General features: G+C 54.5%; 10 protein-coding genes across 10 annotated transcripts; 5 read left to right on the top strand and 5 right to left on the bottom strand.

Moving 5' to 3' along the window:
- Positions 1–465: 465 nt before the first annotated feature.
- Positions 466–2141, top strand: CLAFUR5_06100 (putative thiamine biosynthetic bifunctional enzyme; the record flags this gene model as incomplete). The annotated part of the gene is made up of 3 exons (XM_047905248.1): positions 466–574; positions 637–1893; positions 1951–2141. 3 exons carry the CDS (start codon positions 466–468, stop codon positions 2139–2141), a joined length of 1557 nt encoding a protein of 518 aa, XP_047762219.1.
- A 190-nt stretch (positions 2142–2331) lies between these two features.
- Positions 2332–5319, bottom strand: CLAFUR5_06099 (uncharacterized protein; the record flags this gene model as incomplete). Its single annotated transcript, XM_047905247.1, has 1 exon — positions 2332–5319. One exon carries the CDS (start codon positions 5317–5319, stop codon positions 2332–2334), a length of 2988 nt encoding a protein of 995 aa, XP_047761655.1.
- A 586-nt stretch (positions 5320–5905) lies between these two features.
- On the bottom strand, positions 5906–6690 carry CLAFUR5_06098 (Cell division control protein 42; the record flags this gene model as incomplete). Its single annotated transcript, XM_047905246.1, has 4 exons — positions 5906–5934; positions 5996–6420; positions 6477–6596; positions 6671–6690. The coding sequence occupies 4 exons, from the start codon at positions 6688–6690 to the stop codon at positions 5906–5908; spliced, it is 594 nt and encodes a 197-aa protein (XP_047761656.1).
- A 981-nt stretch (positions 6691–7671) lies between these two features.
- On the bottom strand, positions 7672–9663 carry CLAFUR5_06097 (MFS siderochrome iron transporter C; the record flags this gene model as incomplete). The annotated part of the gene is made up of 1 exon (XM_047905245.1): positions 7672–9663. One exon carries the CDS (start codon positions 9661–9663, stop codon positions 7672–7674), a length of 1992 nt encoding a protein of 663 aa, XP_047761661.1.
- A 1056-nt stretch (positions 9664–10719) lies between these two features.
- CLAFUR5_06096 (DNA polymerase type-X family protein pol4) lies at positions 10720–12885 on the bottom strand (the record flags this gene model as incomplete). Its single annotated transcript, XM_047905244.1, has 1 exon — positions 10720–12885. One exon carries the CDS (start codon positions 12883–12885, stop codon positions 10720–10722), a length of 2166 nt encoding a protein of 721 aa, XP_047761662.1.
- A 444-nt stretch (positions 12886–13329) lies between these two features.
- On the top strand, positions 13330–14430 carry CLAFUR5_06095 (Mitochondrial GTPase 1; the record flags this gene model as incomplete). Its single annotated transcript, XM_047905243.1, has 2 exons — positions 13330–13596; positions 13657–14430. The coding sequence occupies 2 exons, from the start codon at positions 13330–13332 to the stop codon at positions 14428–14430; spliced, it is 1041 nt and encodes a 346-aa protein (XP_047761663.1).
- Positions 14431–15136: 706 nt separating this feature from the next.
- CLAFUR5_06094 (Citrate exporter 1) lies at positions 15137–15543 on the top strand (the record flags this gene model as incomplete). Its single annotated transcript, XM_047905242.1, has 2 exons — positions 15137–15427; positions 15484–15543. The coding sequence occupies 2 exons, from the start codon at positions 15137–15139 to the stop codon at positions 15541–15543; spliced, it is 351 nt and encodes a 116-aa protein (XP_047761664.1).
- A 30-nt stretch (positions 15544–15573) lies between these two features.
- Positions 15574–16845, top strand: CLAFUR5_06093 (MFS-type transporter clz19; the record flags this gene model as incomplete). The annotated part of the gene is made up of 1 exon (XM_047905241.1): positions 15574–16845. The coding sequence occupies one exon, from the start codon at positions 15574–15576 to the stop codon at positions 16843–16845; it is 1272 nt and encodes a 423-aa protein (XP_047761657.1).
- Positions 16846–17065: 220 nt separating this feature from the next.
- On the top strand, positions 17066–18718 carry CLAFUR5_06092 (uncharacterized protein; the record flags this gene model as incomplete). Its single annotated transcript, XM_047905240.1, has 6 exons — positions 17066–17224; positions 17278–17645; positions 17697–17943; positions 18035–18273; positions 18326–18464; positions 18515–18718. 6 exons carry the CDS (start codon positions 17066–17068, stop codon positions 18716–18718), a joined length of 1356 nt encoding a protein of 451 aa, XP_047761658.1.
- A 437-nt stretch (positions 18719–19155) lies between these two features.
- On the bottom strand, positions 19156–24380 carry CLAFUR5_06091 (Rho1 guanine nucleotide exchange factor 3; the record flags this gene model as incomplete). The annotated part of the gene is made up of 2 exons (XM_047905239.1): positions 19156–20112; positions 20163–24380. The coding sequence occupies 2 exons, from the start codon at positions 24378–24380 to the stop codon at positions 19156–19158; spliced, it is 5175 nt and encodes a 1724-aa protein (XP_047761659.1).
- Between the last annotated feature and the right edge of the window lie 1125 nt (positions 24381–25505).

Below are 25505 nucleotides of genomic sequence, written 5' to 3'. Positions count from 1 at the left end.
GACATTAGTTCTAATCACTTGTCACGTTCACCACCGTCACGCACATTTACATTCTGTCGCTGCCACCGCGCTTTCGGTATGTGCTGTCTTGACGTGGGTGGTGATAGACCGCGTGTGCGCATATGCGCGACGTCTGTTGTTGTTCGTCTCTCACTCTGTTCTGCGTGGGCCGTGGCATTGTCTTCGGCATTGTCTTCGGCGGGCAACGGCGATACCAAGGTGTCGGTATCTCGTTGGAAACACAGGGGCGACAGACATGCTCGCCTGTCGTCAGCACACTGTCGCAGGTCGGGTCACCGTCCCTCATACCCTGACGCTTCCGTCCACTTTGCAGTGCTCGAAGCGCCTTCAACCGGGCAACAAATCTCGAAGTCCATCGGCGTGTTCGTCATGACCCCATCTCCACATCCCACGCGTAGGCCGCTTCCTTCCACTGTGTCTGCATATACCTGACCGTGAGTCAACATGGCTCCCAAAAGTGTAGACTACTCGCTGTACTTGGTGACAGACTCCACGCCTGCCATCTTGGGCGATAAAGATCTGGTGGCGGTAGTAAAAGCGGCTGTCGAAGGAGGTATGCCGCGTGAAGCCCTTCTAAGTTCTCCCAACCCAACACTTTACTCACGTGCAATCCAGGAGTCACAATAGTACAGTACCGTGACAAGACTTCCGAGACAGCAGATCTCGTGCGAATAGCGAAGCAGCTCCATCAAGTCACAAGAGCGGCAGGCGTGCCACTACTTATCAACGACCGCCTCGATGTTGCACAGGCGGCTGGTGTCGAAGGCGTACACGTCGGTCAAGACGATCTGGACTTGATCACTGCACGCCGAATACTGGGACCAGACGCTATCATCGGGGTGACAGCGAACAGTGAAGCAGAAGCACTGCAAGCGGCAAAGGATCGCGCCGACTATCTCGGCATCGGCACTGTCTATGCGACACCCACCAAGGAGAACACAAAATCAATCATCGGCACGGCAGGGGTACAGCACGTCCTCGAATCATTAGCTGTCCATGGTCACGATGTGAAAACAGTCTGCATAGGTGGCATCAACGCCTCCAACGCCCAAAGAGTCCTCTTACAAAGCGCCTCGCCACAGAAGAAGCTCGATGGAATCGCCGTTGTCTCTGCTATAGTAGCAGCAGACGATGCCAGAGCCGCAGCCTCGATCCTTCGAAACCTGATCAGCACACCTGCTCCATTCGCACCACCAAGCACGAGATCCCAACTCTCCCGCGATGAGATCGTCCGCCGTGCACCAGAAATCATCAAAGCCATGGCAAGCAAAAAGCCCCTCTGCCACAACATGACCAACCTCGTCGTCCAAAACTTTGCCGCAAACGTGGCACTCGCTATCGGCTCCTCCCCCATCATGTCCAACAACGGCCTCGAAGCAGGAGATCTAGCGGCACTCGGAGGCGCTCTCATCATCAACATGGGCACCACAACGCCCGAGATCCGGAACAACCACCTCAAAGCCCTCGCCGCCTACAATGCCGTTGGCGGGCCTGTCCTTCTCGATCCAGTCGGAGCAGGAGCCACAGAGCAACGTCGCGAAGGCGTGAAAGCGCTCATGGCAGGTGGATACTTTGATGTGATCAAAGGTAATGAGGGTGAGATCAGGCAGGTCTCAGGTGCCAGTGGTGTGAAGCAGCATGGTGTGGACTCTGGTGCTTCTACGCTGTCTTTGGAGGACAAGATTACGTTGTGCAAGAGTATAGCGACGAAGGAGCGTAACATCATCCTCATGACGGGGAGTACTGATGTGATCTCGGATGGGCAGAGGACGCTGACGATCAGCAATGGGCATGAGTATCTCGGGAACATTACTGGGAGTGGGTGCACGCTGGGAACGACTATTGCTAGTGTCATGGCTGTTGAGCGGGAAGGTATGTTGGCAGTGTTCCGCGGTCGTCGCTGACGTGATCTTGCTGACACTTTCCTAGATAAACTTCTAGCCGCAGTGGCTGGCATCCTCATGTATGAGATCGCTGCGGAGAAAGCTGCATCCAGAGAGCAAGTGCGAGGACCTGGGACGTTTATCCCGACGTTCATCGATGAGCTCTACCTTATCAGGCAGGACAGTCTTGAAGGTAAGGGAGAGTGGACACAAGCTGCAAAATTACAAATCGTATAGAAAGACAGGTCCTGTAAGGACGACAAGCCGATTCTGAAGCCCTGAATATCTATGGGCGCCCGATCTGCTTCCGTGCATCCAATGTGCCCTTCAGTCATGTCTTCCTGGTCTCAGTAGTCAAATCGTCTTTCCCAATGGCGCATGTTACGCGATTCCTGCCTCGCATGATCTCCAAATCGTCTCATCTTCCCTAGCCTGGATTGAACCAACTGTCCTCCCGATCTGGTGGCGAGCCACTAGTACGCTGCCTCGAGTTGATGCTCGTACTCATCTGCTGCATCTGCGCCATCATCTGCTGCATCATATCCTGTTGCTGTTTGATCATCGCCTTCAGCTCTCTCACCTCGCCGTTCTCGGCCTGAGCACCCGCACTGGAAGCACTAGCCGGCTTGATCGAAGACGTGGAGGAGCGAGTCTCAGGTGCTGATGCGAAGTCCTCTTGGGCGGCGATGCTGTGGCCAACAAGCGTGCTACTCGTGACGACTCCGTTAGTACGCGGGAAGCCACCATGCGGCAGGTTCGGCGTAAGAATAATGGTGGAAGCCTCCGTGTCAGCTGGTGAGACTTTTCGCTGAGATGTAGGAGAATTGCCGTAGAAGTCGCGAGCGAAGTTGGTTGAGATACGCTTCTTCTTCGAGTCGTACTTCGAATCTGGACTGCCGCGCTTGCCGTTGGTGATCTCCACCCCACTATCATCCTCGTACATGATAGTCGGGATCGGGCCACTGATGTCTGATGGTATGCCACCGCCTTCACTGGCTGACAAACGTGCCTCAAGACGAGCGTTCATGCGCTGGGCATTGTCTGTCATATCTTGGAGATGCTTCTTACGCTCGTTGATCATGCGGGTGACGTTGTCGACAGTCTGCTGTCCGTCGACATGCTGCTTAGCGGAAGTCGCTGGCGACTTTTTCGGATCGATGTCGATGGACTGGCGTCTGTCTTCGCGTTCTCGGTCGATACCACTAGCGCTGCCTTCCATAGGCAGGAATGGCTTGTTGTCGAAGAGATTGGAATGCTTTGGCTTCTGGGCTGGGATATCGGGACTGATGCCGGGGGGAGGGACGAAGCCACTTGCGCTGCCGTTGAAAGGATACAGCGGCTGGTCGCCAGATGCTTTGCGCTGCTCGGACTTGAGTGTCGGTGAGTCGGCGCCGTAGGGCGAGTAGACAGATTGCTCGCCGGAACCCTTGCGCGGTGGCAGCTTTGTTGTTGGCGTGTACGCATTGTTGTACATATCGATGAGATTCTCCACTGAATGGCCATGCGATAGCTTATTCTGCGCCTTGCGGATCTTTGGTGCGGGAGTATAGACCGTAGCTGGTAAGGTCTCCAAGTGCTTGTTATAGACCTGAGGCTGGAGCGGCGACACCTGAGCACTGGGGTGGTTCGGCATTGGTGAGTCGCCTGGGCTGTAGAAGAGAGAGGAGCTCATCACCCGCTTGCCATCAGTGGTGATTGGTGTATTCTGGTACAGACCCTGTACTTCTTCGATACTGCTCAACATGGTCGCGTCCTTTGGGGTGTTGGGGTCTAGATTCATGAAACTGGCAATTGAGGGATCCTTAGCTAGCTCAGGATATGCGACCTCAATGGTGGCTGACGATTCCGTGGTCTTCGCAGTGTTGACGGGAACCTGCAGATCTTGACGAGAGTGACCCGATGGCAGTTTGAGCATTTGTGGCGCGGGCACCTCGAGGTGGCCAGCAGTCGATGTCGCGAGTGAGTGGCGCTTCTTGTGTCCCTGCAGCCCAAGTGGGCTTGATGGCAGACATGGGTTATCGCCGTGCTCTTCGCCCTCGCCTTCACCTTGCTCTTCTTCGACCCGCTCGAAGGTGGCAAATGACTTTCTTCCCCAGTTGCTGTCACCGAGCTCTGGCGAGTAGACGCTCGGCGAATACATTAAAGCTGCTGCTTGGCTCTGACGATGGGTCTCTGCCGGCATGTCCATACCTGCAAGTCCCAAGCCATTCACCCGCGACTTCACATCCTCAAAAGTCTGTCGATCCATAGCGCCTGGCACAACAGAAGCTCGCAGAGAATGTGAGCTAGGCTGAGTGACCAGCTTCGCTCCCACTCGGGTGGCGTAGCTGCCGTACTTGGTAGGACTCAGACCTTCGCTTACAGTGACAAAGCCGGTGGTCTTGGTCGGAGTGCTGTTCTTGAATGAGAGGAATGGCATCTTGCGATCTACCACGTTGCGTACTGCCTTCTCGTCCGGTGGTGTATCCTTCGAGGGTGGCGTAGGTGGTATCTGATTGTGACCGTCCATTGTTGCCAACGAGCGTCCGAGATGTGGAGTGCTGTTGCGGGAGCTGTTGCGCGCACTGCCAGCATCCGAATGTGGAGCAGATGCAATGTGTCTCGACGGGCTGACGAGGGATGGCTTGCGAGGAGTGGCGCTATAGTGTCCGGTAGACGTCTGTGAGCGGGGTGGTGGTTCGTCGTGTTGCGCAGTTTTAGAGGATTTGCCGTCCTTGAGAGGTGATAGCGAAGTGAGCATGTCGCTAGCATCAGATGTCCGACGGCGGAAGAAAGCCTTCGTCTTCGAGGGAGAGCGTGCAAGTCTCTTAGGCGTATGGACGTTGGTGGCCAGAACTGCTGCGGCTTTCGGGTGCATGTGGTTCGAGGCGCTCTTCGACACATCGGCCATCGCGGGTGGAGGTGCTGCCGCCGACTCGGTACGGCGGCGGAAAATGGCAAAGAATGCGTTCTTCTTGGGACTCTTCAGCTGAGAGGCTTGCTCGGCGAACTTGACCTCTTTCGCAGGCGGCTGCTGGCCAAATTCGTCGCTGACGAGGTTCGGAGTGGGACGAAAGACCGGCACGCGCTCCTCTGTGCTGCCTGATGTCTGATGTTGGCGCTGCTCTGCATACTCCTCGACGAAGGCTCGCTGGGTGGGCTGCGGTGTGGTGTCAGGGGTCGTGCCCAGATTGAGTGGTGGTGACTGTGGTCCGTCGCCCATGAACTGCGACATCGTGGTCATGTTCGAGTCGCGAAGTGTGGGATGTGTGGGTGGTGGTGGAGGGTACTTCAGCGCGTAAAACGCGTTCGCAGATTGCATGTATCTGTGCTTCGCTTGATCAGCTTCCGCAAATGCGTTTCGTCCCGGTTGACAAGGCGCAATGCCCAACAGGCTCTCTATAGACACGACTCGCTTCTCTGGGGGATCTGGCATGGCTTGCACTGTGCTGGTATTGGATTGCGAATTGGCAGGACAAAGTGAAGTGCAGGCCAGCAAAAGCGGCGCTGTAAACAAACACGGTGGCAAATTCTCGGCTCTCGCACCTGTGCCTATGCGCATTCACTCCTCAGTTGGAACCTTCTGCTTGTGCCTGCAAAGAACCAGACCGGTCAGAGATCTTCAACTCACGGCGAGCCCAGCAGAGCAATCGAGTGTCCCACGCGCTTCAGGCAGACTTGACGGTCTGCCACCCACTTTCACATGCGAAGTGAGGCCACATGGTCTCGAGTCTTTACCAACCAGCTCTCTCGAAGCGTACTGTATCGCGTCAGCTCACTGACCTGCTCCATCCAGCTATTGCAAGTACTGCTATGCGATCACTTGCTCGAAGTCCCCGATCCTCATTGGATTATGCTCAAAGAAGCTTGACAAGAATTCATAATTGACCTAAAGCTCGAACGAAGTGGTATGTAGTAGTCCTGAGAGCGCCAAAGAACGCCACGCGCCTGACTGGAATCGAATGGGTGTCTATTCGCACCGCATCGTTGTTATCGTTCCTCCTCACGTCAAAATGCACCGGCTATAGCAAGATGCACCCTTTGCCTTTGCCTGGTCGTCACAAACACATCAGCACCATGGCCACCAACGCATCATAGGCATAGGCACTTACGCTTTGGCTTCTTGACAGTGGGTGGTTCCAAAGCGGCCACTATCGCCTCATCGAACACGTCCTTGAGCTTGAACTGAGTCAATGCTGAGCACTCCACATACTTGACCGCACCCAGCTCTTTCGCCATCCTCTCGCCGTCCTCCTTTCTTACTGGCTGCATCTTCTGCTTCTGGAGCTTGTCTCTGACCGAAGGGTCATCTCGAAGATCCGTCTGTGTTCCGACGATGAGGCAAGGCACGCCAGGACAATGGTGGTGGACCTCTGGGAACCATTTTTCTCGTACGTTTTCGAATGATGCGGGAGATGTGACGGAGAAGCAAACGAGGAAGACGTCGGTCTGTGGGTACGAGAGTGGCCGTAGGCGATCGTAGTCTTCTTGTCCAGCTGTATCGAAGAGACCGAGGGTGTAAGGCTCGTCACCGATCCTGCGATCCGGTCACTTAGCACAGTGCGCATTCAGGCCACGAATGGCGATACTCACATTACGGTGACGGCGTAGTTGTCGAAGACGGTCGGGACATACTCCGAGGGGAATTTGTTGGTGGTGTAACTGATGAGCAGACACGTCTTGCCCACAGCTCCGTCGCCGACCACGACACATCTGCACAAATTGCGTGTGTTTAGCAATGTCTTCTTACACTAGAACGAAGTCATGTTGCTTGTGATATGACCTACTTTATAGTGGACACGACCATTTTGCTGAGACTGCGGTGTTGGACTCTTTCGCGCGAAGCTCTGCTCAACCCCGTGGCACTGTCTACTGCTCACCCCGCTCTTGCCGTAGTCTATGCCGCGAGAATATGTATGATGTATGCGTAAGGAACGAATGTGGTGGCTCGGGTCAGCCAAGAATGGTTGGTGAAGAGGCTTAGCGACTGCGTGGCTGACTTCAAATGTTGTTGTTCGGCTCGTGTCAAAGACAGCACAGCGGCAAGATCACGTGTATCGTGGTAGTGGTACGTAGTCGGCGCGGTCTCGTAGATTGGCAGGCGCGATATGTCGGTCGCGAGCTGTGATGCGGTGACGGGAGCAGTAGCACTGGCAGCAGCGTCGGACGTCGTCTCTCGCGTCTCGGGAAGGTTGTTGCGAGCCGGGCGGCACGTGCAAAGGAACTGGACTGGACCAAGCAACAAGCACAGCAAGTGGCAGGGAAGCGACCTTGATTTCTCGCCGGGCTAGCGACACGCTGTCGAGTCCAAGGAGCGACGGTCGACGACAGCGTTGAGCTTGGCGACGGCGCGTTGTTGTTGTTGGTTGAGCAGACATCACTCCCGAAGCAAAAGTGCCGAGTCGTTGCTGATACTCCCGGCTAGAACTAGTTCTACCGGCAGCTGAAAACGTTTCACGAAACAAGACTACTGTGTCAAGCACGCCAGATCCATATCACTGCAGATTCTGGTGCACGGCGGCTACTCGTTTGAGAAAGAGTCTCCCAGGGTATCATCACGCTATGGGCTCAGGTCTAGAGGATGGTACGTGTAGCACCTCCCACATGACATACAACGCCAGAAAAATGTCCAAAATCCTTCGCCGAATTCCTTTCCAACCCGACCAATTCCATGCAATGCTTCCATGCCACTGCCGGCCGGCTCCTCTATTGATCCTGCATCGCTATGCACGCTCAAACGTCAAAATGTCGGACATGTAAAAAGACCCGATGCACCCTTCTGTCATCATCATGAACGCTTTCTTGAGCCCAGCAAACGGCTCCGAGAGTCCTGTCGTTCCTCATTCTCACCATCTTCTTCGTCGTCTTCCTCTTCTGCGCTGATTGCCATCAATCTTGTCGATTCTCTGGACAGTCGCGATGTGGACGGCCCTGCAATTGGCTCTTCTCTGTTGTCGACTCCGTCTTGTGTGCCGCCAATCACGACACCCTTCACGCCCTGGTCGATCTCGTCGAGTTTATAGTTCGTCATCAACAAGCTGAGAACAATGCATGGCAGAGCCACAAATATTGAGACTGTCAGGATGTTGGTCATCGCCTCCTGATAGGCCAGATTGATGGCAATGCGTGTCGGACTGCCCATTGGCCAACCTCGCGATGCCAATGTGATGTTGCCAAAGATTTCAGCAGCTTGGTCTTTTGTCTCTTCCGGCAGATACATCGCGAGCTTCTTCGGCACGTTCGATGTCCAGATCGCGCCAGAAATGCCAGATCCAACAGCGCCACCGATCTCCAGGAACGTGAGGAACAGTGCAGTAGCGGCTGCAACCTCACTATGACTCGCAGATGCCTGCACGCCAAGCTGCGCAGGTACGTGGGTTAAGCTGCCACCTATCCCCAGAAATACCTGCGTCGCGATGATCGTCCTTGGTGTCGACTCTTCGGTGCGATAGATGATCATTAGGCCCAGTCCGATAACGTAGACGACCGTTCCTATCACCATGTAGATTTTGTACCGTTTAGTGTACTTGATGACAAAAGATATGATGATGGCCGTGATCGTGGACGTGAATGTAAATGTTTGCACGATCCGACCGGCTTGTGTGAGTGGTAAGTCCTGTACCACGAGTAGGTATGACTGAAAGTAGGGGTAGACTGAGAGGTAGAAGGCCATGAAGTAGAAGAAGGATAGTGCCAGACCAGCCATGAGGGTGCGGTTCTTCCAGAAGCTCCTGGGAAAGAAGGCCCGAGGTGCCAGAGTTTTGCTTCTCTCCCAGAATGGAATCGCGACAAGGCATGCGGCGCCCACGACCAGCATGGTTATCAGCGACGGATTGTCCCAGCCAGTCTTCGCGCCCAGTGTCAAGGGTATGAGAATGAGTGTGAATGCCACGCAGATCAGCAGGAGTCCAAAAAGATCGAGCTCGAACCAGAGCGTCTTGATCATCTCCCACCAAGATTCTTCCGCGAAAGGTGTGGTAGGCAGTATTCCGCGCATGGCAGCTCTTCTCTGGTTGATGACCAGAGCAAGCGCCAGTGGTAGGAAGGCGATGGGAAGAATCACTGCCCAGATTCCATAGCCCCATCTCCAGTTCAGCTTGTTGAGCATGGTCTCGGCGAGAGCTGGCCCTAACCAGACGTTGAGTAGGAAGGGCGTGTCCGGTATTGTCGAGCATAATGCACGGTTGATCAGATCGCTTGTGTCGGCAATGAAGATCTGTATGAGAATCTGTAGGCCAGTCTGTCCCGCGGCGTAGAATATTTGGGCAGCTGCGTAGGTTTCGACATTGTTGGATGCTGCTTGTTGGATGAAGCCCACGATGTATAGGAGGACTGAAAGCCCGAAGGCTTCGAATCGGCCGAAGACATCAGCAATCTTGGACATTGGAGGCTTGACAATCGACAGTACTACTCCTTGAATTACTAGAACTGTCGAGACCAGGGAGTGCGACTTGAATGCGCTGGTTGCGAAGATGGTGAGGTTCGTGGTCGTTTGTCCTTCCAATGACGTCGCATACGCCAGCAGCGCTATACCGACATATGCGACGTAGAGTCCCGTCTTCGACCATGTTGATGAGATGGCTTCCAGACGTTTGACACCGGCCTGTGCGGATTCGTGGCTTCGTTCCGACATTACAGATCGTGCGTCGTCGTCCAGCGGCGGCGTAATGGTACGGTTGTCTCGCTCGTGCTTGCCGGAGGAAACAAGCGTGGCGGCTCGCTCAACGCCTGAACCATCATCAGCCTCCTCCTGGACAGGCACGGTGCCGTACGTCCTCATTGTGGTGGCATAAAAGTCGCCAGGGATGTAGAAGCAGAACAAAGGCAAGGAATTAAGTTATCTGATCCGTCGAAGATGAAGACGCAGATTGATAAGATGGCATGCGAGAAGGGAGGGGTCCAGCAGTACCAGTAGTATAAATGAGCTTGGTGGAGACCGATAGCCGATGATTTAGAGAGCTCGTGTGGGCCTTTAGTGCTGGAAGAATGGACCGTAGAATGAGGTAGAGGATCACGGGGCTTAAGAGACTCACAAGAAGGCGCTGCAGGCAGCCGGGAGCAGCAGCAGCGTCGCTTTTCGTCGCGCAGCGTGGGAGGGAGGAAGGATGATCTGCTTGCCGTGGCTGCCTCGCGACGCGCGAAGTGGCTGCGAAAGTGTCGTGGTCAGAAGAGAAGGGCCCTCTCACGACCACGCGCTGCAGAAGCGAGGGCGCGCTGCGTGGATCGCACCACGCTTGATGCTGTGTTCCGATGCCGCTGCGGCAGCTGGTTGCGCCAATGAGATCGCCGTCGCTGGATATTGTGTCACGGCGTGGGGTTCTACCTGCATGACAGAGTCACTACTCGTGGCGCGGCATGCGCAGGTGCTGGGACCGCCTGGGAATGCGTTGTGCAGGCCACAATTCGGAAGCACCTCCGCGCTACTGACTGGTCAAGTAATTCGGGCTCTGTCCGTGTGTGCGCTGTGCTGTCGACCAAGTCATCGAAAGAAGGAGTGTGACGTTCGAGACAGGGACATGACAGCACAACTGGTCTCGGACTCTCGGGGCACGGATATTCTAAACAGAGTTCACCTGTGCGGATAAGTCCGGACGGCTGTCGATCTCGGCCCACACGATCCGACACGATACTCAGCACGTGGACGACAGTGCTAAAATCCTTTTCAGTTTTACCCCAGTTCGTACTCCATTACATGCACGACAAGAATCATGCGGCAGAAGAGCACAGTCTCCCGGATCGAGGAGCATCAATCGTGGGTAGGCCATGCTCTTTCATCGCACAGCCGTGACGTTGAGCCAACGTCAACTTCCATACTAAGATCTGTAATGAGATACTGCTATCCTGTCACCCTCTCCGTAGGCTCCCTCCACTCCAAGCCAAATCCTTCAAAAACCCTCCTCTCCGCTTCCTCCATCGTCTTCGCACGACATTCAGGCTCCTCCTTCCCTTTCCAACTGACATAGCCCTCGATATCCACAGCTTGCCCATTCCCACGATCTCTCACCCCCGAGCTATCGAACTTCCAACCCATCTGGTTCTTCGCATACCGTCTGAGGTCTCGTTCGAAAGTGGTTCCACCTGACCAGCCAACAACAGCACAGCCTACTGTCTTCCAGGGCGATAGAATGATGTCCACACGGCGATGTATGTTCGGATTCTTGGCACCGGGGTTTGCAGCCAGGATCTGTTCTTTGTTAGGATAGTCCGGATCTTGCCAGACTACCAACGCCTTGTCCAAAGTATCGAAGCCGTGACCACCGCCGTCAGCACGGAATGGCAGTGTTTCTTGTCCACGCTTTGAGGCATTCTCGGAGACCAAGAGAACGTGGGTGATGTACTCAGCCTCCTCCAAGCTGTCTACGATTTTGTTCACTAGGTTTTGAGTCTTTTCGTGATCGGGATGAGACACAACGACGTCGACATCTCCACTGGCCTCTTTTCCGCGTCGATAGCCGCCCACTATCATGATCTTGATTCCCTCATCGCATACTTTCACGGCGTGCTGGCGAATCACTTCGCAAATTGCTTCAACTTCAGCTCGAGGTATGAGGTCTTGGAACTCATCATAGAACTTGACGCCGATCTGCTGAACACGAGAGAGTGATTTCCAGCCATATTCGATGATGTCGTCTAGCTCTCGCCAGCCCTTCTCGAAGTAGAATTCTCTCGCAGTGGTAGCGCCGACGCCCCAGATGTCGTAGAATAGGCGAAGATGTTTAAGGTCCTCGTCGGCTCGCAATTCTTCCACAGCCTTGATCGTGCCGCTATTCTTCCACTCAATCCAAAGGTTGGCCAGCTTCTGCTCGCACCCAGGCAAATTAAGAAGCTCTCGAGGATGACTGATCTTGAAGGGATAGGCTCTAAGCGAGGCGATGAACGTGCTATATGCTCTGACGCCAATCTCATCGTTGACCAATAACCTTGCCGTCTTGATCTCCTGCAAAAGTGCGAGGAAGGCTTCATTCGGACTGTCTCTGGGGGTCACTCGCTGACAGGCGTACTTCACACCTTTCTTGACCCACTCCGGCGGCTCAGGTATGTCACTGGACAAGCCTTCGTCGTGCTCGGTCGTCGTCTCCTGCAGAAGATGCGCATATTTCGCATTCGTACCGTGTCCAGCTTCCCAGCTCGATGGATTGGCAGATGGGGTTACGATATGTGGATGGTGGTAGTTTCGTCTGCCAAAGCGATCTCGGCTGCCCGCTTGCGGAGCATCTTCTTGCGCCCGCTGCAAGATTGAGTTTACAGGTGTTGGCGTGGTTGGTGTGGCGTCTCGTGAAGAAGCGGTCAACTTAGTTGCTGGATGCAGGGCGAGCTTCTTCTTCTTTGGTGTCCCCACGCCTTGTTGCGGCTCAATGCATACACCCGTGTACGTCAAAAAGTCGTTCAGAGGAAGCACGCGACCACGGTTCCTTGATTCGGTGAACCACTCTATCTTGACAACTTTGACAATGCGGCCTGACGTAGCACTTGCCGGCGGTGTGTCAGTCGTGTGAGCTGTAGATACTCGACTGCGGCGAGAGGACCTCTTAGGGGCTTTCTCGGGCTTCTTCCTGGGACCAGCCTCATTGTCGGACGCTGTGCTGGAGTCATCAATGACGACGGCTGCAGCCTCGTGATCGTGTGCCTCCGGACTGCCAGCCTCGTCACGCTTGCGCTTCTCGCCCACAGCCTGCGTGTCACGGGCTTCTTCATCGGCATCTCGTGTCACAAGACCTTTGCCTCTGAGATCGAACTGACTACGCTTCTTCTGCTTGACTTTGCTCAACACGATTTCCGCCTCGTCGATATCGTAGGTGATGTGTGCTCCGGCGCTAGCCAAATCCTCCTCGAGTTCGTGAAGGTCATCAAGAAGGAAGTGCGTACTCGACACAAAGATCGGTGGCTCGTTGCTCAGGTCCAGCACGTGTGATTGTGGCGGTGAAGATGCTAATGTAGACGGAGTGTTGCCGACTACTGTAGATTGGGTATTTTGTATCGGAGAGCTGCTTGTAGCCGCCATGGCGTATGCAAGACGCTGTTGTAATCCAAGATGTCCCCATCAGCAGTGCTCAAGAAGGTGCTTCCTCGCAGTGTCTGTCGCGTCGCAGGTCTGGTGCATTGATCGGTCCTGACTTTCGGCTCATGACCGCGGAGTGCTCGCGACGACCATGAGGCAGTTCACAAGAGGAAGATAGAGCCAGCGAGTGCGGACGATGTCTTTGTCGTGTTTCTGCGGCGTGATGGTGACGCGAGACCGAGGACGACAGATCGAGCTTGCCAATGGGACCGCTTCCGTGAACTCTTTCCTCCAGCGCAACGTTCGTCCCACAACTTACAAGCCATTGCAACTTCCATATGGCACCGGGACAGGGACAGGGAACGCGATAGCTGGTGGATCGATGACCCCGTGTTCGATATACCATGTATTCCAACAAGGGCTGTCATTCAAAGAACAGGACACACGATGACGATGACCTCCTTCGTCCCTCGCAGCGTCTTCCCGACACTCGAGTCGCTGCCGCGGTCATACTATCTTGGCCACCATGCTGCTGGACTGTCGAAGATGCGGACGATGCTGTCGCAGATCGATCGGATCATCGAATGCCGCGACTACCGCATCCCGCTGACCTCGCGCAACCCAATGTTCGAGGAAAGTTTGGCTGGGAGGGAGAGGATGATCGTCTACACCAAGAAAGATCTGGGAAGCACTGGCGGCGCGGAAGAGCAGAAGGTACAAAAGATCTGTGAATGCTGGCAGGAGACTGTGTATGCTAGCTGATGTTGTATGTAGCGACATGAAAGCATTCGTACATGGCATACCCCCACCAAGGTCGTCTTCTCCAACCACCACGAGCGGAAGGATGTCCGTCGGATACTGGACCTAATCAAAGATGCGAACAATGCAAGAGGCGGACTGACGGGATCACATCTGATGGTCGTGGGAATGCCCAATGTAGGCAAGTCGTCTCTGCTCAATGCCCTACGAAGAGAAGGCGTAAACAAGGGCAAAGTGGCGCATACTGGCGCGCAACCAGGTGTCACACGTAAGATAGGAACAGGCGTCAAGATTGTGGCTGCAGACGAACAGACCGGAGCTGGAGGAGTATATCTACTGGACACACCTGGAGTCTTCATGCCGTATGTTCCCGATGCAGACGCGATGCTCAAGCTAGCATTGTGCGGGAGCGTCAAAGATACAGTGGTACCGCCTTTCAACCTGGCCGACTACCTCCTCTTCCACGTGAACAACCACGATCCGACTGTCTACTCGGACTACTTAGAACCCACCAACGATGTCATGGGATTGCTTGAGGCTATTGCCAACAAGACTGGTCGCTTGCAGAAAGGAGGCACGCCGGATCTTGAGGGGGCAGCATTGTGGATGATCCAACGATGGAGGAATGGTCACCTTGGCACGTTCTTGTTGGATGACGTGACTGAGCAGGCAGTTGCAAGATACCGTTTCGAGGAGAACAACAGAACGAGCAGTATCAGCCAAGCGAAGAAGGCTGGTAAAGAAGCCCTGAGACTCCGCAACAAGGCACGGAGATCTGGTGCGGAGTGAAGCGTCTGACACCGTAGACCGGCAGCTTCTTCAAGGACCGCAAACTGCCAGATCGATTTGTCGTAGATGATACCTCCAATTGGTTCGCATCCAAGACAAAGCTGCAAGTCGAGGCGCTCGCGCGAAGACTCATGTTCTGGGACATGTATGCTGAGACCCAATCTCAGCAGCTGCAGCAATACAAAGAACAACGTACTGGGGATGATGGCTACATCCATAGTGTCCGATTCCGCAAGACAATTCGGTTCGAAATCGATATGCAAGGTTTCCCAGGGCGCAATCTGCTTCGTCGAAGCACATCTGGCACGACATGGGCCAGCGATATCGTTCAGCCCCCTGGACCCGATCCTGGAGAATTGTTCTGTTGGCGGACTTCACTATCTGCTCACGCTGTATCACCACCCTTCTTTGTCTGTCTTCGGCACCTAAGTGTCACACGGCTAGATCGGCACGGCTCCTAACAGCTCTCCGCAACACGAGTGGATGCATATTGCATAGGCGCCTCACGCTATACGCTAGCTCTGCCGAGATAGGCGCTAAACACCGTATCAAAGTCCGCTGGCGATGGCGATGTCGTCGTGCTACTTTTTGCAAAGAATAGCCTATAGTGCCATTGGTGGCGCTTGTAGTTATGCTGACGCGAAGATCTTGTATCGATACTCATTGCTAGCACGATCCATTTCTCGGGATTACGACGTTGTCGAGCATGGACAAACGACCACATGCAGCGGAAGAGAATGTACTTGCACCCATCAAGGGTGCCAAATCGACGGCTAAAACACAAGATGAAACCAGACTACAGTTGCAGCGAACGGTATCTGGGCCTCCATACACGATCTTCACGCCAAGAGCCAAGCTGTTCATCATTATAGCAGTATCGATATCGTCACTCATCAGTCCATTCGGGGCAACGACATTCTACCCGGCCCTTGATACCATAGCCAACGACTATGGAGTTACTCCGACCCTGATCAACTTGTCATTGACGACGTACATGGTGGGTCTACCACAATCGACGTGTCGCTTGAAGCATATGCTGATCCATCAATACAGATAGTACAAGCAATTGCACCGGCCCTGATAGCCGGCATGTCAGATCAAAACGGACGTTGAACAAGCTACATCATATGCTTCTTCATTTTCATGGCAGCGGACATAGGCTTGGCACTGCAAAGGACCTATGCAGCGCTATTGGTCCTACGAATGGTCCAAGCCTTTGGATGCAGCGCTGCTATTGCTCTGTCGAACGCTGTAGTGGCAGATATTGCTACTTCAGCAGAGCGAGGGAAATACATGGGCTATGCTACTGCAGGCCTCCTTTTCGGACCGGCTTTTGGGCCCACCATCGGAGGTCTCTTCGCACAATTTCTTGGTTGGAGGTCCACGTTCTGGTTCCTGGCCATCTTTGCTGGTGTGTTGATCATCATATTCGGACTCTTGTTCCCAGAGACCTGTCGAAATGTCGTTGGCAACGGGTCTATTCCAGCGAAAGGCGTCAACTGCTCGATTCTCGGCCACATGCAGCAGCAGAAGTACGCGAAAGATCATCCGGAAGCACCGAATGGTGATATAGCCTCGCTTGGTCGGCGGAGGGGAGGTTTCCCGAACCCTCTCAGAACCTTGAAGATTCTTGGTGATCCTGTCAGCTGTGTTATCCTCCTGTACAATGGCCTCTTCTTCACGGGTATGATGGTTGTGACGGGAGCTATGCCAACCCTATACGCCGATGTGTACGGATTGGACACACTCGAGATTGGATTGTGTTACATTACAAATGGCATGAGCTCGCTGCTTTCGACCTTGACTATGGGTCACGTCGCGGACTGGAACTTCAAGCGCCATAGCAAACGCCTCGGTTATGACATCAAGAAAGGCAGACAGCAGGACCTGAGCGGCTTTCCCATTGAGAGGGCGAGGTCCGAGGTCTTGATTCCAGGGCACATCATCGGAACACTAGCGATCATCGTCTTTGGCTGGACACTCAACTACGGCACTTCACTGGCAGAGCCTGAGGTGGCTTTATTCTTCATTGGCTTTGGCATTTCGACATCATTCAACCTTACTAACACGTTGTTGATCGACATACACAAGGACCAACCTGCAACAGCGACGGCGGCAGTGAATTTTGTGAGATGTCTGATGAGCGCCGGGAGAGCTGCTGCGGTTATCCCAATGACCCAAGCCATGGGCATCGGTTGGGCATTCACTTTCCTAGCATTTGTTTACTGTGCGTTGTTGGGTGTTGTCTTCTGGATGATGAGCAACGGTCCGAGACTTAGAGCAAAGGCAACGGAGAAGAAGAAGGTAAAGGACGAGCGTGCTGCTGCTGAAGCCAGATTAGCTGATGTGGAGAACGTGGCCACGACTGACGATAGAAGCGAGAAGGAGGAATTTGAAGATGACACGAAAAGATAGACGAGTATCATTGCATTGACCGGGCTTGCCGGCTTCACGGTTTCTTGCATGTGATGGCAGGTCGATGTGGTCGAAGCGCCCGGCATCCCTGCTCGTGCGGGACGCTGCGTGCAAACGCTCAACTTCCAACACGACCCACCTTCCGACTTCCAACGCACTTCTTCTTCGACTCTTAACTTGCAGCGCCACTCCATATTCTGCACCGCTGGGATTCCCATTGATGGGCAGCGTCTTTAGCAGTCCCAACCCAGTAGATAGGACCCCGAGGCGAACAACAACACCGACAATGCCTGGTGGGAAGGTACTCGACAGGAGGCCTATACCAAACGGCTACGTGTCTCCTGGCAATTCGCCATTCCTCAAGAAGCACCCGCGAGAGGTAGAGTACCGCGATCGAAACTGCGCCTCACAGCCATGGCTGACCACACTCAGATTCGCGACAAGATCTACGATGAGCTCCTCATAGTCCACATGACACCAGAAGATTGGGAGAAGTACGAGGATGTGAAGAACCACGATCGTGCTTCTGACTTCGCCCGAGAGTGCGTCTTCGACGACTTCGACCAGGAGTATGCCCTCATGCCAAATGTCAAAATCAACGAGCAGAACAACAAGGGCACGCGCTACATCGCGCGAAACAAAGGCATCTTGTTGGCTAACAAGCAGATATACCAAGAAGCTACCTCAGTTCTTTTCGGTAAGAACCTATGGGGTGCCATTCCCGAGTTTGAGCGCATCTGGTCATTCTGGCGATGCGACTCATACAAGTGCCAGCCTGTTGAGAGACCATGCTACGTGAGGTACGCAACTCCCAACGATAGACTGACGGCCAGACAGATGACTCCAACCAGACCAGAGACTGCCGCAAATATCAAACACCTCCTGATCATCGTCAATGTGCGCGGGCTCCCTGCAGAATCACACAACCTGAAGCGAAACCTCTACATGATGGTCGACACTTTGAAGGGTATTGGGATCCAGCTACAAACTCTCAAGGTCCGATACTGGACCCAGTATGGAGGAGAGGTGGAAGCTTTGCGCGAAGATCTCGAGGGACCGCTTCCACCTGGCATACCGCCACGTCCGATCATGATGAAGGCAAGTCAAAGACGAAATCATTCATCTTGCCTCACTCCCTCCCTGAGCTCCAGCCGCAACGGGGCAATGACTAACACCACCTCTCCGCTAGAACTTCACCACCGGACGCTACGATATGGTCCGACGCAGCGAGATCAACACCAAGCTCTTCCGCGACATCAACATCCTCGAGCCATTACGCCGTCTCAAGGGCGTCGCTCAGGAAGCCAGCATTCGAGGAGATCTACCACAAGCCTACAAGGACGAGCTCACCAAAGTCCTCACCTCTGCGACACCTACCTGTGCCACCAAGAAGAAACTACAGGAGAAAGCCGCCGCAGAGCGCAAGAGGTAAGACCTACCACACGTCGTAGTGTTGAAGCACATGCTAACACCCCACAAGGCAAGCGGCATCAACCCCATCACCGAGCCTCGCAGAGTTCGCCCGCGACATGCTAGCGAAGGATCCCAACGCGGACGCCGGTATGAGGGGTCTCTATCAGCAGTTGATGAGGACGTCAGTGAAGTCACCCGCTGTGATGGTACGTATCCTTGATGTTCACTTACTTTCTTCCCGCTGATCCCAGGATAGGCCGAATTGTTCAAGGAGCCCACCAAAGAAGAAATTGACCGTATCAGCGCGCAGTGTCGTGCGGATCGCGTAGCCCGAGATGCAGAGGTTGAAGGGCAGGGTGCGAGTGAGGGAGAAGTTGAAGAGCAGGTCTCTCTAAGTGGCATCGGTGTCATCGCTGGCAAGCCTATCTTTGGGCCGCCTCGTCCACCAGGTATGGCCTGAGTGAGGAAAAGGGGAAACTCACGGAAGGCTGTCTCTCTGCCATTGGCGTATGTCTGTCGTACAGTGTCCACGGATCAGAAGCTGTTCAAGTGGACGTACCTTGTTGATTCTTTGACTTCATCAACAGTAGTAGTCGCAGGCGTGGGACGGGAGAGTGAGCAGCACAGCAAGTCGCTACAACCACTGAAAATTTACACTGAAAAGCTACTACATGCGACACTCGAGCTCGACCCAATGCTAGATAGAAGGCCAGCCAGTCAGTTCAATGATACCATACCACACCACACCCCAAAACACCAGCCCAATACACGCCACCAAAAACAAAAAACTCGCCCCGGGCTCTCAGTGGTATCTCGCAGAAACACAAACAAAACTCAAAGACAACCAACCAGCAATCCAAGATAGATCTCCGGCCCCAGACCCTTCACCACATCCTCCTATTCCTTCATATTCTCATTCAACAACAACTCCACCACAATCTGATTCTTATCTATCTCCGGATGCTGCATAACCAACTTCAACGTCCTGCCCGCACCGGCCGCGAACCCATTAACAACTCCATTAGCCTGCTTTTCCACAGGACCGTTGGCACTCCAATTCGTCCCATCATCCAGGCACTTAACTTCCCTGCCTGCAATGATCTGCTTCAAGCGACCATTCTGTGCGTTTCGGATCTCGACAAAATCGTTGTCGAACAGGACGAGATAAGGGCCGTAGAGCGCGGCGTGCTGGGCGTTGCCGACAAAGTTCATGACCACGGAGCGGGAGACTTCGCCGTGCTTGTTGGCGTAGACGGCGCATTTCTCGTAGCAGAGAATGAACTCTTGCTCGCTCAGACGGAGCATGCAGATGGGGCGCATGTCTTTGATTGTTGTGGCGATGTTTTGGACGTGGTCTGTTTTGAGTTCGGGTACACTCCAGGGTTGTTTCTTGTCGAGGGAGAGGACTTCGAAGCCTCTTGATGTGCCAACTGCGAGGGATGATTGGAAGAGGTTGATGCTGTTGCATTCCGTGGGGATATAGAAATCGTCGTACTCGCGGAAGAACTCAGTGTTGCCGCGTTTGAGGAAGCCTGCGGTGCGGGAGCGTCTCTCGGTGGACTTTTGGTAGACTGGCTCGAGGACTTTGAAGACGGAGTTCAGGTTTTCGCGCTTCTTGTAGAAAACGAGAGTACGGTCTTTCATCTTGCCGGTGACGAAGAAGCCTACATCTCGACTGCCAGACAGTTTCTGTGGCGCTTTTCTGGAGGAGTCATTGGCAGGCGTGGGCCCGTTTCGTTCATTGGGGCATACCACGTCGAGGTGGTATGCTATGAGCGACCTGTCGGAGATGAGTAAGAACAGATTGAACTCTTCCAAGACGGCGACTTGAGTGACTCGGGACATATTGATCGACTGTAGATGATTAGCGTGTATCAGTAGACACTTTCCTGATCTTGGCTTACCTTGGTCCAGCCACGAGGGTTGTTCAGCTCCGCGACATAGACACCATAATCAGTGCCAACAGCGACCATTTGTTTGCCTGGATAGGGTGTAGAGAAACTTGTAGCACAATTTACTCGTGCTCTGCAGATCGGCCCTGGGCGTCCCGTGTCCTTGAAGCGGTGCTCGACCTCCTTCACTGCGCGATCCACCGGTGTGCCTTTGATGTTCACACCTTTACCATTGTTACTGAACTGATCGAACACGAAGGCAGAGTCGGCCATGACCCGCAGTCGGAATGGTTCTGCGTTCTGAGCATGAAGCGCGGCAGCATGTTTCGTTTTGGCGACGATGAGCTTGTCGACCCAGTCTCTCCTTGCTTGTTCAGTGAGCGCGAAGAGCTGGTACGTGTCGCGACCTAAGTGCTTTATCCGAAATGGATACAGAATGCGGTCGTCCTTGCCATCCAGTGAAGTGACAGGATTGAGGGAGTTGGTCGACATGCTTGTGTTGACATGCACGAGACCACCAGGCACGGCAGCTTGATTTGAAGGCGTTCTGCCAATCGTGGTGGGATCGTTCGGCGTTGCAGATCTCCCCACTGAAAGGCCTTTGAGATACGTCGACTTCTGCACAGGTGGTTCGTTCACACTGTCTAGCTGCAAAAGGTCCATCGGGATCGGTAGCCGCGACACATCGTATCGCTCCGTCTTGCCACCTTCACCCACCCTCTGCGCGACCGTCTTGGCCAGCACAAGGTAGTGATCGAAGAGCAGAGCATGGCAGTCGAGCCAGGTAAATCTGTTGCTGCCCATCCTTTGCAGATCTCCACGATGGATCAGCTGGCGTCCGAAGTGCTCCAGGTTGAGCTCGACCTCCTTCTGCATGCCGGGTCGCAAGACCAGCCTCTGACCAAGATCAGTGAGATCGATCTTCCTTTGCATCTCTGCGACTCGACCATCACATTCGAGCGTCACGGCCTTGACTTCGTCTAGCGCTAACTGTAGATCTGCCTTCTCTTGGCTGTTTTCTTTCATGTTACGCAAGACTGTACCAAGAAGAAGCGTGTATCTTTGCAGTCGGGAGATTGGTGACTTCAAAAAGCTGTCAAGCGACAGTCGCTCTGATCTTTCATCTCTGGACATCCTCATGGTGAATTCCCGGAACGATATGTTGATCTCCATCTCTTGCCGCACCATGTGGTCTGCCTTGGGAAACTCATTTGCGTATTCAATGTACGCGGATCTTGCTTTCCGCACCCATTGACGGAAAATGTCGCTGAACCCAACAATCCAGGGGCCTTGTTCTTGCTGTCGATACTTCAGCTGCGGCAGTAGATGCTCCTCGTTTGCCTGCTTGACAGCATCGACCTTGCCGAAGACACTTTGTATGAACTTGTCTTGGCGCTTGGGCGAGATGATTGGTGGATCTGCCCTGGTAAGCTGATCACGGTACAGCGTCCGGAGCACGTCCAAGTTGACCATGAACCGCTCCTCCGTCTGGACAATCTCGTGCAGTACATTCTGCCGTTCGACCTCTTTCTTATCCTTGCCTTCGACATCTTCCTTTTTCAGTTCATAGTATTCTGCCCAGCCTTGCGATGTTCGTCTTGGAGCTGCTGCCAGATTGATCTTTCGCAAGGTTCGCTGACAGCGGGGAGCATAGCATCGTGATGATTGTATTAGATGGTCGTGAACCGTGGGAGCATAACAGCCGTGCTGTGTTAGCTGGAAGATGACGCCTGAGAAAGGACCAGGCACAATCTTGACCCACTCCTCTGTCACGACCAGTGTGCCGGCGACAAACATGTCATCCACGACCCTGGTACTGAGTACTTCTGCATCTGCGATGTTCATGGTAGGCACTTTGTGCGTAAAGAGTGCGACCAGAGCTTCCTTGACCTCCGCCTCCTTGAGCTCAGTGTATACTTCCGCATTAGTGACCTGAAGCAGCCACTTCAGTAAATGGGAGAGCGCCCATGGCTGATCACACTTCTTGAAGTCCGGCGCCCCTAGCTTCGACGGCACGAATCGGCGAGCGCCTAAAGCTGGAAGATCTGAGCCGACATTTGCTGGCGTGACTTCTGGCGTGACTTCTGGCGTGACTTCTGGCGTAGTATACATCGACGACCGCGCTTGCTGTTGGCGCAGCCTGCGCTCTTCGGCATCGGTCTTAGACCTTAGCGGCTGAGTCACCAAGGGCGTGGTGCTATGGCTTACCAGCGAGGAGGACCTAGGCACAAACTGGCCCCTTTCGTCCCTCACATACGCATCGGGGCCACCTGGATATGGCACTTGACCAGGTAGGTACGGCAGTGATTTGCTCTCCGATTGCAAGGGCGCCAAAACGTCTTCTGGGTACGGTACAGCAGGAAGAGGCCGAGAAGGATATGTTGTTCCGGCTTGGTGGAACGAGATGTCGGGTGGCTCGTCTGGGAACCTGTCGGGCAGTTGACTGTCCATTAACGAGTACTCATCTCCCTCATCGTAGCTTTGTCTTCTTCCGGTGGCGCTGGGCTCTTCGAGACCGCCGGTACCACCCACTTCGACTCGCGCGGCAGGATTGAAAGCAGGAAACGGATGAATGTGATCAGACCTGTAGTCGTATGAAGCTCTGCTCATCTGGGATGACTGCGAGGCGTGGGACCTTCGCATTGAACTGTGCTGACTCGAAGCCGGCTGGCTGTGAGGCTCCCCGTTGATCTCGCCACCTGCAGCAAGTTGAGCGGGTTCTCCGCCGTAAGACATGGGCACGTCGTAGCCAGCGAATGAGCTGAGATCCGCGCCAGCAAAAGCAGGACCGTCGCTGTCGCTACCTTCTGGTGGTGGTGGTGGTGGTGGTGGTGGCTGTGGGCGCGAAGTTCGCAGAGATCCTGATGTACCGAAGCGCATCTGACTGCCACTACTCTGCCGCCGGTCTTCTTCATCCGCCATCTGCATCATCGCCAATCCCTTGGCGGCTTCCGCGTCACTATCACTGCTGTATGCGGCCTCGGCGCCAGAATGATGTCGAACCACAGGGGACAAGTGACCATTTGTGGTGCCATTGCGAGAAGCCGCTGAGCCACGTTGAGAGCTGTATGCTGGAGCATAGGGCGGTGCTTGAAAGGGCGCCTGGCTTATAGATATGGAAGGGCTTCTTCCGGCATTCCTGACCAGTCCCTCAACTTCATCGAACAGTTGATCAACCTCGTCATCCCGGCTCACTGACGCGAAGCCAGTGTTGGTCCTTGACATGCCGCTGTTTGGAAAGTAGTCTGATCCTGGGCTGCGAGCCGGTTGTGGCGGCAATGGTCTGCCTGAAGGATGTCTGTCCAACGTATTGGCCCTTGACGGCGCGCCATGAGCAGGAGGTGTGGGAACAGGTGAAGAGCTGCGCGGAGATGGCGCGTCAGAACCATAACGCGGAGATGGTGATTGTCCGAGGCCAAAGCCCGAGTGTGAAGGTGGCGACGGCCTCCAAGTGTCGCTCTGTGTCATACCTGGCATGGGTATGCCAATGCTGGCCCCAGGCTGTGACAGAGAACCTGCGTGGGGTCGATACGTTTCCGTAGGATATGGCGCAGCCTGACCATACTGCGCTCCACCCTGCGCTTGGTAGCCATGATGTGCAGGTGGTGGTGGCGGCGGGGGACTGTGCGGGTAGTTGAATGATTGTGACTGCGGCTGTGGGCTGTATCCTGAATGCTGCGAAGTCGGGCTGAACTGCGGATATGGAGACTGGACTTGCCGAGGCTGTCGCGGCGAGAAGCTCGCTTGTGTGTGGTTTCCAGGAGAGTATGCATATGGATCTACCGGACCAGCAGTACTACTGTGTAGAGTAGCATCGGGGTAGGCGGCCGGATTGTATTGCGCGGGGGTTTGGCCTTGTCCTACTGGCGCATAGGCAGCTGGGTTGTATGCTGGCTGCTGAGTCGGCTGGGTGTAAGTCGCTTGGCTGTAGTCCTGAGGATTGTACTGCTGGACTTGAGGCGATGCAAAGGTCGTCCCCCTCGGCGACTGGTATGTATCCTGATATCCAGCCGGCAACGGTTGCACTGCTCCTCCCCCAGGTTGTTGGCCGTATGCGCTCTGGCCCGGGTAGTGGTGTAGCTGATCTTGCGGTTGCGCGTACTCTGCCCCATAATGGTGTTGCGCCCCGCCATTCGAAGTTGATATCCACCGATGGTACTGGTCCCAATAGCCCTCGTGCGCGGGAGGTTGCTGTTGCTGCTGATACTGGCTGCCCTGGTAGTATGACATGGCTACTGCTGCTACGTGAGCGACGTGATCGCGTGCGTCGTGGTCGTCGTCAATCGTGAATTATGCAATCGTGTTTGCCTGCCAGCAGGAACGCTTCGCGCGTGATGTTTCGAGGCTCGCGGACCGCATCGAGGCTTGGGGTGTGGCCGGGCGTGTCGCCTTCGAACGTATGGGAGTATCGCGAGCGAGAGTGTGTTGTTGTCTATGATTACGCACACAGCGTGGCTGAGATTACATGGAAGGGTGCATGGCCTTGCGACCAGGACAACGAGGAAGGCGGATGTACTGTACAGCACGTTGAGTGAGGATCGAGGAGCTACATGTGCAGGCTGTTGTCGCGTCGTGTGGGAGATGGGAGATGGAGATGCGGAAGGCTGTCTAACAGGTTCTACGACTCTCTCGGCGATGGCGATGGCGATGGCGAGACCAGCTGCAGCAACGGGCGGGAACATGGACGTACAATACGTCCAACATGGATGCGCCTCGAGCCATGCCAAACCTACTCTACAGCCCTACCGTCGGATGTGTTCTGCAGTGTCTGGCAACCCTACCCATGCACTTGGCCTTGCGGCTTCAATGCTATTATGCTATATAGAGCAGCTTGGCAACATCTGACTTTCCTGCTTCCAGACCAGTGAGACCACACGGCACGTCCCCTTCCCTCCATGTCCCTCCAGCGCGAACACCTGGCCCGACCGGATGCAGTACGACTCTCTGTCAGCCCGGCGACACGACTGGCCGACTTGACCTTCGAGTGCTCATTGGCAACTGCAGGCGCACCTGACCGCAGGAAGTGAGAGCATCTTCGCCCTCACCGGGCCACCCGTCAGCCAACACGTTCTGTTGTCAAGTCGTTTCGCGTACACAGACAGCTGCGTCCTACCCGACTTCTGCGCTCAGCCTGCGTAGCCTCGAGGAACGTCTGCCTTTTACTCGGTGAAGAAAACAGACGGGGCGATTTCCCTGGGAATTCAATGCCATCTTCATTAGAACTACTGCTGAGCTTTGCGGTGCCATGTCGGATCTAGCACGGACATAAACCTCCCCTCCCACCTCGGGTCAGACCGTCAGCTATATCATAACCCCACAGTACATGCTCCCCAGGCATAAGCTTGCTCCAAGGGA

Source organism: Fulvia fulva, chromosome 5 (genome assembly GCF_020509005.1).
Source record: "Fulvia fulva chromosome 5, complete sequence".
NCBI lineage: Eukaryota > Fungi > Ascomycota > Dothideomycetes > Mycosphaerellales > Mycosphaerellaceae > Fulvia > Fulvia fulva.
Note: the sequence above shows the minus strand (reverse complement) of the source record. Positions and strands in the feature narration are given on the sequence as shown.